The sequence below is a fragment of the Epinephelus lanceolatus genome, chromosome 2, assembly GCF_041903045.1.
Source record: "Epinephelus lanceolatus isolate andai-2023 chromosome 2, ASM4190304v1, whole genome shotgun sequence".
NCBI classification, from domain to species: domain Eukaryota; kingdom Metazoa; phylum Chordata; class Actinopteri; order Perciformes; family Serranidae; genus Epinephelus; species Epinephelus lanceolatus.
In genome coordinates this window covers 26,667,334-26,679,973 of record NC_135735.1, presented here as the reverse complement: position 1 = coordinate 26,679,973, position 12,640 = coordinate 26,667,334, and the positions used below count along the sequence as shown (strand labels likewise).

Sequence of the window (12,640 nt, the reverse complement as noted above, 5' to 3'; positions counted from 1 at the left end):
CCCCCTCTCTGTCACTCTGTCTTGCAAACACAAACACACTCTCACCTAGGAGAGCACTGTGTTGTCTCTATCCTCAGTCCTGATAATTGTGCTGCTTTAATGTGGGCCAAGTGGCTTATTAACGCATATTTTTGGCATCCCATTCATCTTTTTGTGTTATTTTATATCCACTACTAACACTACTCCATATGTAAGCTTCTCTGGCATTCACTTCCTGCAGAAGTATGTCCACTTCAGAACTACTTTAGTCTTTTTTTAAAGGTCTGGAGTCCGGTGCTCCCCCCTCTTTAGACTTTCATTTAGACATTCTTCACTTAATTCTCTCAACTTTTCTTCCTTTTCTTCTTCAGTTTCTGTGTGTGCACCTGGCCCTGCAGTCGTGTGCCTTTTGTGGGGTTTTGAGGGGTGTTTATCTATGCTAATTAGCCTCAACTGACATGCGCTTTCAACTTACACGATTGATGGGATTCACCGTTACAAGAACATATATGCAAACTATTCTGTGCTTTAAGAACATGTTGTGAATCTTACGTAGAGTTTTCTTAAGAACAAACTTAAGAAAAAACACTTCGGTAAATCTGACCAAGTGTATATAGCTGAGGTTTGGAGATTTTAGTTGACTTGATTAAATGATATTTGTGTGCCACAGAATGAAAAAAAACATTTAATAACTTGAACAGCTATGTTTCTTACGTGATGCAGTTGGCCATATTGATCCACATATATTTTATCAAGTGTTTTTGTGTTTGAGAACTGCTCCTTTAATAAAGAATCTTGCCCAGCAGAGGGTGATATGGAGCTGTGCTGGCAGTTGGGGGGAACAACTGAGACCTTCTGGTGACCAGTAAACTTTCCCCAACAAGTGTGAGGAAACTATTTATGTTGTTAAGTGTAGAGTTTTGTAAAGTAGCAGCTGAGGTTGTGATATGTCAAATTATTGTCAGTAACATAACATGGTACTAAGACAAAAGCTGAACTGTGACATAAGACGTGTTTTACATCTGGCTTACAGTCCATGAAACCTGCCTCTCCAAACTGGAAAGCATCATAGCACAGTCCCCACAGCTTTATTAAAGCTGCACTAATCAATGTTGCAGTTTGTTGAGGGACAAGAAATGTAATGATTAAAACTGCCGTCAATGAAAAGCTGCATCATAATGGTTTCTTACGTCTGCAGGTACAGCACCAGGGAGGCGTTCTGCAGGCCCACTGGGTTGCAGCGGACAGTGTAGTTGACTGCATGGCTCGAGGTGAAGGCTGGTCGACCCCAATGCAGAAACACGGTGTTTGAACTGTTGGTCTTGGCGTACACATTGTGTGGAGGAGGTGGAGGAGGCACCAGGCGATCTCTAACAGCTGAGAGACACATTAAGAGTAATGTTGTTTAATGCCCAAATACAAGGGACACATCATGCTTCAGACACACTTGAACTATTTTTTCAAGTACACTGTGGGACTTACAGACACATCCAGGGGTGCTGATAGTCTGGTCTGCTTGGTAGCCATCTCCGATAAAATTATAAGCCAGAAGCTTAACGTGGTACTTCTTCCTTGGGTCTGGAAAAAGAATGAAACAAAATGTCAAAACACCCAAATTTCTCACTGCAAAGGTCTGTGTGCAGTCTCAGATTAAGATCCACAGATTTATTCTCCTCAACACTCAATTATTCACCACAACACCAAGACAGATGACTACATGATTCCTACAGCCAGCAGGAAGCAGGGGTGAAACATAAAAGAGACGAGGAGTGTGTGGGTGTTGGGGTCAGTTGGTGTTGGGTCAGTGAGGTGTGGTGGGAACCAGAGGTGAGGCAGAGCGACAGATGCTACATGCCGTAAGTCCCTTGGTCAGTTTCTGCAGCACTCAGTGCAGCAGGACAGAGGAGCTCCACTATCCATCACCCTGTCATCCTGTGTCTTTTGATAAAATAAGACGGCCCTTTCTCCGGCCTGGGTCAGGCCTGCTGGTCAGTGGTCAGTGGCCACTCCTATTCAGGTTCAGAATCTGGGGGTTAAATCGACGGACACAATCCCCTGGGAAGGACATTGCTGCCGGTCAACATCAGTTGCAGGCCTCAGTGACCCTGAAGACCCTGCGCTGAACAAAAGCCATCTGACCAAATGTCCCTTTTACCCCAAAGAGAATAACAATGAGGGTCTAATTTGAATGTTGCATACAATATTGATACTATGAGTCGGATCCGTCAACTCTTCCTTCATTAATGTTTCTGAAATGCTTGGTCATGGTTTGGTGGGAAAATGAATATCACTTCTATAATACTATTTACGCTTGACAAAATACGATCAAAGCTTTTTCTAATCTGAGATCTTTGAGGTGTGTTAGGAAGTTTTAAATGGAGTGGGACCACATATCAATGTTGACACCGTGTTATAAGAATTATGTTTTTATAGATGTCTATAGATACCTAAATTGTTTCATGTTAGAAACAGTGTCATGACTGAGAGATGTTGATCTTGTAATCTATCTTAATCTTGCAGGGTCACTTTGCACTTTACCCTTATTCACTTCAGTTGCTGCTAATCATTCATTGTCCACTGTGTTTCAGCTCACTGTATTTGGCTCCCCCACCTCCCCCCGATTGTTACGTATGTATATTCCTGGGTGTTCGCTCGTGCCTCCTGCCAAAAATAAAATTGAAGTTGAAGTTGATGTAGGGCTGCACAATGTGCAAAAAAAATCCTGTTGCAATTGTAACAAATATTGCCATTGTGATTTTAATGAGAATGGTAATTTTTGCATTTAATGTTTACTTTAAAAGTATGTAAAAATGATGACTGTGGTTTTTGCTGGGGTCGGTACCAACAAGCACGTCCCCTTACATCTGGATTATGATTTGTAGGTAGGGGGCATCTCTGTAGCACCACAGTGATTTATTTTTAATGTTATGTTGTGACACATCATGGTATGTTTTGTTCATTAGAAATTCACATTTCAATGAGTGCTACCTCTAAACTGCTTGCACTCACTAGTCACTAAATATTGACTGTTAAGTATGCTGAAATAGATGGCACTCTATAAAAATAAATGCTTGCAGACAGGTTGGTTACAGAAGCACATAAAGAAATGTATAACTAAAAAACAAACATGCACATTTTGCTCAACTTGACACTAAAACAATTTTGACTCTATTACTGTCCCCGTCTGTCCTGCAGAAAACAAACCTCTAATGCTGTATGAGACATTCAGGGGCTCTTGAAAATAGCCAAAACCACTGGAGATGAATTTGTGTCCATGGAGGTTGGAGAAGTTTAGGAGGGGTGGAGTCAAGCTTCTTGCACCCCCCTGCAGCCCTGAGGAGTTTCACTGGAGCCAGACCAGGGCCAGCAGGTCAGGCCGAGATTAAACTCTGAAAGAATCTGAGGTCACGGGTGTGGAATATGAGATGAGCCTGTTTTTTTTTCCTGCTTGGAGATTCTCCTTGCAGGAAATTATATGGGTATGTGCCATGACAATTAGGGGTAAGAGAAAAGTAGGAACATACAAATCACCAATATGAACTTATGAACTCTCAGCACAGGAAAGATAAACGTCTCTCATGCCAAGACTGATCTGAAGGAAAATAAGTTCTCTGGATATATTTCTTTTACTTGTTGCACGAGGTAAATATAACCATCAGGCCTGTACTTTTTGCACAAAGTCCACTTTGTTGTCAAGAGTTTCTGCCCAGTTTGTTTTGCCTCAGTGTCCACCACTAAAGAGGAGCAGGCACATATCTGCACCTCCACCCAGCCCCACAATACAATGGGCCTGCCGTAATTATGCGAGAGAGCAGCTCTGCAAGGGGGGAAGCTGTGACATCTGGGCCACGACCTTTGACATGGAATCTAGGCAGGCTAAATCCTGCAAAAGGAGGGGTGATAGGGCTCTCTCTGAGGGGGGAGGGTCAAGCAGTGGAAGTGAGTGGAAAAACAGGGAAGAGTCAAAATAAAATGCCACTTAATAGGTGATGACACAGCATCCTGATAAGAGACAACTCAGAGGACAGGTTTGTTCTTTACTCACAGTGGACCTGACACCTGAGGCTCATTATGTAACCATGCACCAACCCAAGAAATCTGCCCTCTGCCACAGATAACAAAATAGCTGTCACTATTCATCTGCTTTTCTACAAGATGCTCATATTAAACCTGCAACTAATGTTCAGTGCTGTTATTGATTAATCTGTTGAATATCATTTTGGTTAAGGTGAGACACCTCAGGTGAAAACACAGTTTCTTCATGCACTGGTCAATCCTGAGATTTGGGGCTATTTTGCATGTCTTCTTTCAGACTAGAGGAAAGAAAACGTCCAAAATACACATGTCAGTGTTTGTTTTAGTTCAGATTTCAGTTCTGGAAGTTTATGCAAAAGGCGTATATTAAACTAGATAATGCCATATTTGCAAATTTAAACATAAAATTTCAGAAAACCTGTAACACAGAAAGTAACTCTCTTGATCTAAGTAATCAATGGGGAAGTTTCATGGTGGTATCGATTAGAGGTGTGGGGAATCGATACAGGACAGTATCACAATATTTTTGTGTGGCAATATCGAATCATCACACAGTAGTGTAGTAGTAGTATCGATTTTGTTATCATATAAATTATTAATATTACAAATACAAGTTAAACTTTAGGTAGCCTATTAGAATAATAAAATCAATTGCTTTTCAGTCCACTACATAGATTTTGCTGCAAAAACAAAAATGGATGCAGTGAAATGAACAGACTGAAAACTTTATCTCATTAGATAAAACTGATGTTGACAAAGTTTTCTTGTGAAATCACAATTTACAATTGAAAAAAGATAATGAATTGCAATATATCAAAATATATTTTATAGCAATACTGAGCATATTGCAACATATTTAAAATCGCAGTAACACTGTATCGTGACTTATATAACGTGATGATATCATGTCGTGGAGCCTCTGATGATTCCCACCCCTGGTATCTATAGGTTAAAAATTTTACACACTATACCTGGGGTGTCTCCCCTAAATTGGTTTGGTTTAAAAAGTGTGTATCAGAGCCAAATCTAATGTTTTAAAAATTCTTGTGCTATCCAACCAACAGTCCCAAACCTAATGATAATAAGTTTACAGTGACAAGAAACACAGAGAAGCAGAAAATTGTCACATTTTAAAACAGTTTTTTTTGCTTAATCAACAACTGAAATAATAAGCCACCATCAACATTTACTCTTCAATGATTTTCAATTAATCTACAAATTGCTCCAGCACTTCCAGTGGATGCAGAAGTAGAGTTCCAAATACGGCTGCATTACTCCACATTATATTCTTAGAGTGCTGCTCGAGATGCCATTCCATGAGCTTGTTCCTGTCCTTCCCACTGGGATAAATCTCACATGGCCTTACACCCATAAATTATGCTGTTTGTATTAAAGGGCATATTTGAGCCATTTGTGGTCACCCCTCCTTTTTTTACAGCCAAAATGCAGATCCTGTTGGCCCCCGAGGTTTTTGTTCTGCCCTGCGAAAGGCCCCCCAGGCCGCAGCAAGCCAGGCCTGAACAGGGGCCATAAATGTCAACTCCCGCATGAACCCTCACACCAGCATCTATCATCTCTCTCCCTCTCTCCTCCCCCGCTCTCTTTTGCCCTTACTCTCACAAATCAACACATGGACACATACTGACACACACACACAAGTTAAGCACAAAATGACCTTTTAAAATGATGGTCAGAGCACAAACCCAGTTTTCACACTAAGCACACTCTGCCTTGTGTTTAATAAAAGGAGCAGAGAAGATAGATGGCCCGTAGCTATGAGATAAATCTACAGTTGTGCACACAGCGCTGCCTGGTGCCAACAGGTATGAGAGGTATTTAAGCCTCGACTACAGCTACATGTTCTGCTCATGGGCCGAGCAGAGAATACACATGCGAGGAAAGGTCACATCACCGTGTCATTTATACCCAACTGGAGCCTCTCAAACACATTCCTGTCTCTCAGGGTGCGCTTTCAATCATCTGGATCGGTCATAAGTGATAATTTAACAGTCAGCTCAGAGCATGTCCTTCTGCAGCCACACACAGAGCTGAATCAGCAGCACCCAGTTTTGCCACAGCTGACAGTTCAAAAATCCATTTTATTGGCATAAAAGAGAGAGAGATGGCTGCTGCTGGATTATAGAAAATACCATTTACAGTACAAGTAGATTTAATTTGCAAAACAAATCACCTGCTGAGGAAACCCTACAGTCAGCCTTTAGTAGTCTCCAGGACACTAAATGTGGAGCATCTGTAGCCTTAAACCTTTAGAGACTACTTCAATAACATGCACGTTAATAATAGCATGATGAACTAGTTCCTGATCATTCATGTCCGCTCTATCTCCATTCAGGTGAGTTGTCAGTAAACATCAACAGGGGTTGACACGGTACCAGATTTTCACTTCACAATTTTCGTGGCCAATAGCACTATAGCTATCACTATAGCTGTAGAAAATTCTAAATAATAGTAAGAATAATGTTATCAATCAAATTCAGCTTTAGCTTTGTTTATTGTGTTTTTGGTCTCTTGAATCACACTCAAAATAAATGTGGAGGGAGGTGGAAAGGGAGACAACGTGAGAACAGAAAGAAATGGAAATCATTTAAGAGGTGCTGGATTACTTTGAATGTGAAGTGAATTATTAACATGAGATCAATACTTTATTTGACGTGACCGGCTTACTGTAAGTAACATGTAGCAGAGTCACGGTATTCATATTTAAGTGGTCCAATAATCAATCTAACACCTCCTGAAATGAATATTCCCGCATGTGTTATCAGTGTGGATACAGAATCATTACAGTGCTTAACCCTTGTGCAGCACAGGATCTAATGTGTGACCCCAACTAATGACATAAATAAATAACAGAGGTAACAAAATAACATACTCTTTCTCTTGCACATGAAAAGTTAAACTCATTAGCCATAAAATGAAGTCTGGTTCAGTTCATTACACTCAGAGGTTTTCCTTCCACAGCCTGACTTTGACTGGTAGGACCAGCAGCTTATGGTGGGTAATACTGGCAAACTTTAGACACAGTTTGTGATGCTTTATATCTGACATGACTGACTTTTCTTCATTCGTGCTATTGTCAAACAAGATTTCAGCATTTAGAGGTTTTCACCTGTTAACATTTTCTTGTGTTAGGTTTATTAAAGTTTGCTTTCAAAGCTGTTGTTTGAGTTATGCTCTATCAATAGCAGAGGTGTGGACTCGAGACACATGACTTCAACTTGAGTCAGACTAGAGTCACAAATTTGATGACTTTTGACTCGACTTGAAAAAATAATAAAAGGCTTTTGACTCGACTTTGATGTTTATACCAATGACTCGTGACTTCACTGGGACTTGAGTCTTTTGACTTGAAAATTCTTGATACCTCCCCCTGAGCCCGAAGAATAAAAAATATGTAATTTAAAAAGTGTGCCACGAATCAATTCATTTTCCTTTATGTCCTGAACCTACTGATCTTAGAACTCTAAATTCCCAGCGAGTTGCCACTTAAGTCCCCAGATGATCCAGTTTGTTTGAACCAACCTGACAGCTTCCAGTCAAGTTGCAGGAGAGAACTAGGACAAACTAACGTTACATAAGTGAGCACCAATTAGAAAAAAATCATACTACAAATACTTTTCTTCGAGTACAAAAACAATGTGGTGGCCAACAAAAAACAAAATGCAGTATGCAAAACATGCAGGTTAAAATTTACTGACGGACACGCAACAACAAATCTTTTTACGAAGCAGTTTTAAAAAATTAATCTACTATTAAGCTGTTATTAAAATGGCATTACATTTGTTGAAGAGCACATGTAGGACTTGGGACCTGACTTGAGACTAAAGTGCAAAGACTTGCAAAACAATGTCTCAGTCCCATCTCTGATCAGTTGTGTTTAATTAATGGTGCAGCTAAAATAATAGCTAAAAGTAATGTCTTGAAGAATGAAGTTTTAATAAGTAATAAGTCATTTAGTTAGATTCCTCTGAGCATAGCAGGGTTCCCTCTGATGCAGGATGTTTTGCCACACAGGAGGTCAGATGCTGCATTTTACACCTCCCTCCTTCATGAGAAAGAAATCTCCGGATTGCAAGATAGTGAGCTCACAAGACACGCTCATTGTTTGGCCTGCAGCTCAGTTGGTGAGAGGCTGCATTTCCTTAAAGTCCTGGCTAATAAACTATCTTTGTGGCTCTCCAAGCCAAACACAATGAGAGTCTTTGATGTCAATGCTCTTCCAGCAACGCTGCTCAAAGCAGTCATAAAACACATAATAAATCAGCCTCCACACAACAGCTTCCCTCTCTTCAAAACACAGCCCTGCAAAGCTCCTTTATCAAAGAGGAACAAAAAGATGATTCTATTTATTCGGATGTGGCTCTGTTTTGGATGCTGCTAATTTTTTGTGATTGGCTTAAACTTAATCTTTATGTGACTACAGCGTCCTCTTCCTCGCAGAACATTAATACTATATACAGAGCACTCAGGAAATACTCTGCCTATTACTACACAATAACATGTGCACAAAAACATAAAGTAATATGGAAGACATTTAATTAATAAAACACAAATTAAACTGATTTTCGTCACCGGCAGGAGCAGTCGCTGTTAGTTTCACAGTGGATGTATTGTAGCATGAATGGTAAATGCTGTTTAACCCACTGAACTAAATATCTAACTAACTCAACGCCTGCAGCAGTTGAAGTTAACACCTATAGTAATTTATAGTGCCTCCTCATCATCCTTTCTTTCTTATCCCATCCAAGCACCAAGCTTCCTGATTTACAAGTCAGCTGCTGGCCACCTGGTTGACCCCCTCTGGCCACAGATGGTCAGTTGTCCACTGCAGTGGCCTGAGCCCCCTCTCCTCTCTCAAACAAAAAAAGGCCAAAATGAATCTGACCTAAAGGCCAGAAGAGCTGCGATATGTCCCAAACACCATCCGGCAGCTGCTGCAAAGACACACACACTGCACAGAGGTTGGGAGGTCATGGAAGTGGGATGTGGCGCTGTTCTGTTTCACGGCTCTGCTTGACATGTGACGAGGCTTAAGCTAATTAATCACTCATAAGCTTTGCTGTCAATAGATGCTGCTGGTTAGAACCACCACAAACTATTTCACAAAAACTTCTGTGACCTTCAATTAACCGTTAAGATATGCAAGTTTTTTTTAATTTTAGTCGATGGGAGAGTCTTACATCCATTTGTAGAAATATGTGGGTGCAGGCCCATGTTTCTTTTTTGGCTTGGCTTCATATACTCTAATATGTTAACAACCATACTTGAGCTGCTTGATGACTAGGGCTGGGTATCCTTTAAAAAAATTACGACATCAGTACCCTTGAGGTGACAGGTACCAACAGAGCACTACGCTCTACTTCACCACAACACAGACTGCGTGGGTCGTAGCTGCTGCTGCAGGAGTGTGAGCTCTGCACCGGGGACAATTGGCAAGAGTCCGCCCGCACATACACAGTGACAGCGCTAACCGTTAGCATCACAGGGTTAACAGTACAGTACAGGTTTCACAAGTCAAGTCATTTTGGTGTTGGTGTGAGCAAGTTGGGACCATTTCATGCCTTGGTATTGGATTTTAGAACTGTTTACAGGGAAGAGAGCAGCTCTGAGTCCAGTGACGGCAGCAACAGAAAGTTTGCTGATCATGCAGGGGATCAAGATGGTCTGGCATCAGATCCCGGGCAAAAAGGGTCAAATACAGGTATCATTTGACTGGAGACGTGCCAGTACTGTTTGGTACTGAGTTATTTTGGTCAATACCTCAAAGGTATTGAGTGCCCAGTTCTATTAATGACCCACCATAATCACTTACACATATTAAATGTGATGAATAAGGCCAATAATTATGCTAATTTAGTGAATAGATAACAAAAACACACCTTTTGTTTTTCATATTACAACCTGAACCTTTAAAACCACTAACAAGCCAAACAAGTTTTAAGAAAAATACTTTTTTCAGCAAGATGCTTTAAAATTTTATCAGATCTTATGTATAAACTTAAGATACTAAAATGAAGTCTCTGTCATGTTGTTGAGTGTTCTTGTTTACGAGAGAACCATGAAAACACCGCATGACATCCTTCATATTGGGTAACACAGTGGCAGCAAATGATGTGAAACAAAACTCACCAAGGCCTCCGATGGTGTACTTATAATCCGAGGCACGCAGCTGAACCGGGGCCCTCTCTGACTGGCTCTCCTCGTGGTAGAAGAGTCTGAAGCCTTGAACACCGGCTGAGTTCCTGGGTGCAAGCTGCCAGCGCGCCAAGATAGTGGTGCAGTTCAAAGGCTCCAAATGTATCTCGGGGGCCATAGGAACTACAGGGAGAGGAGTCAGGAAAACATTTATATGTAGGTGATGATATTCCCAGATGGATTACAATCGTACACTAACACAAGGAAGTGTTCATAAACAGTCTTTTCAGGTTCGTGGTAACCAAAATACTCCTGCTGTGTGTATCTATGACTTTTCAGAAAAGAGGAATTTGTTCTTGGAAAACTGGAAGCTGTTTCCAGTGTTTATGTGAGGGACAGAGGAGGTGCCTGCTCTTTGAAAAGTGAAACTACCATCTGATGCCTTACCAGCTGTTTCACACTCAATGCAGACCAGAGGCAACCACGCGAGCAGCCAGGGGAGCCATTTCACACATTTTTATTTTAGGAATGAGGAGAATGAAGTTTAGCGATAGAAGACTCCTGCCTGAGTTTAAACTGGAGACAGAGGGCAATAGAGATGGGCAGGAAAAACAAATCCTCCCCTCCCCCACCTCAAAGCTTCAGATGTGGCTCTAAACAGCCATATACTCTTTCCCACCCAGAGGCCTGAGTCGCTGCCTTTATGACCCATGACTGAAACCCCTCCAATGTTACTGACAGTGCAGGGCAAGGGTCGCAGAGTAACAAACGCAATGCCTTAACAAGATTATAAGAGCAAGCTCCTCTCTCCACTCCCATGGTTTAAGAAGAAGAAAAGAGTTCTGTGATAATTCAACTTTTTAGGTCCTCTATGTTGAGATGTTAGTATTTTGTGACTGCATGTTTACAAAATCTTTAATTCATCTATAATAAATTATAAGGACAATTGGCCCAAATGTTGTACCTTGAGCACTGGATGCCTTCGGTGTGCGGTGGGATGTCCAGGCAGACTGCTCCCCCCACCCAATGCTGGTGGCAGCAGCAATGCGCAGGAGGTAGATGGTGTCAGGCTGCAGGTTTTCCAGGAGATGCTGGGTCTTCTCTCCAGGTAGCTCTATCTGTGAGACTGTATTCTCAGCACTGGTGCGATAGGACAAACGGTAGGCGGAGACTCTGCCACGACTCAGCTTATCTGGAAGGGGCTGCCAAGATACCTGGATGTCCATGGGGCTGCGGCTGGTGAGGCTGAGCTCTGGGGCGCGGAGGGGAACTGTGGACCAACAAGAGAGGAAGGTTAAGACCAAAAGAAATCCTGAGAGCCAAAAACAGAAGAGTCAACCCTTAACCTTTGAATAGCTGTTCCTTCTGAAGGTTTGCCTTTCCTAAAAAGGAATAAGGGAACCCTTCATAATGTGGTTGGCTTCTTTTTCTCATGTAGTCCAAAAAGTTGGAATTTCTGAGTTCCCAGTGGGAAATTTCGTCTGGAACGCCCCCTGAAGTCAGATTCCTGACTCAGAAAGTCGGGGTACCCTGACCAACCTCAACCTCAAAAGTCCTGTCAACCTCAAACAGTCCTGTCCAACTTCTATCTGTGGACATGCTGCTATGGTGTTTGTATGTGCAAAATACAGCGTAATCCGTTGTTATCAACTGGTATTGCTAACAATATCTTGGTTTTCAGACTGGAATGCAGTCAACTCCACTGTGCCATCTGACCTCCGACTTCCGAGGTAAATGAAACACAGCATACATTTATGCTACTGCTGCCTGCTGGTATCAGGAGATATTTCCTCTCATGCAGGGGCAGAACGTACATTCTAGTTGTCAGTTGGCTGTAGTCTTTGTGGTGTGTTCATGTGCAACTTTTTGTCCGAGACAGAGACAATGTGAGGCGACTCAACAGCATCCTTTGTCGCCAGTAGTTCTTTGATTAATCTGGGCCTTGACATAAAAGATATCACCTGCGTTTAAATTGGTAACCTTTTGCACCAGTCCAGGGGACAAGAGTTTAGTCACAAACTAGTGTTGGGCAATAACAAGATACTGTATATACCCTGGGACAACATAATGTTGTCTACCATTTATATCGTAGTGATCCAGTTACTATCTAGTTGTATCAGGCCACTGTGGGCAATGTTGCAAGTCAAGGGCTGTTAAAATTTTATTTTTTACCAAAACATTTTTCCAAAAATGGACCATATGACAATAATTAGTGACTTAAATACATACAACAATATAGTGTTCTATCCATATTGAGCACCCTGATATATACTAACCCTAAAATTGGAGGCAAATCATGGTGGCTACAGTTTGTGATGAAATAACTCAGTACATGATAAAGCTACATGTTCTGCTTTTAAGTAATATTTTCAGATGAAATTCTGACACAACTCTTGTGTGTTTAATACTAATCAAAAGACATTGTATTTATGTATAGCTAGAAGTTGCTTAAACTGTCTTTACCAGAGCACCT

General features: G+C 41.4%; 1 protein-coding gene across 1 annotated transcript in view; it reads right to left on the bottom strand.

Annotated features, from left to right (window-relative positions):
• Positions 1 to 12,640, bottom strand: part of prtga (protogenin homolog a (Gallus gallus)) — a 44,400-nt gene that overhangs the window by 10,501 nt on the left and 21,259 nt on the right. The window contains exons 9-12 of the mRNA XM_033609920.2: positions 11,132 to 11,437; positions 10,162 to 10,350; positions 1,462 to 1,557; positions 1,170 to 1,356 (exon numbers count right to left, since the gene is read on the bottom strand). Of these exons, the coding sequence (XP_033465811.2) occupies positions 1,170 to 1,356; positions 1,462 to 1,557; positions 10,162 to 10,350; positions 11,132 to 11,437 (778 nt within the window). The remainder of the gene's footprint in view (positions 1 to 1,169; positions 1,357 to 1,461; positions 1,558 to 10,161; positions 10,351 to 11,131; positions 11,438 to 12,640) is intronic.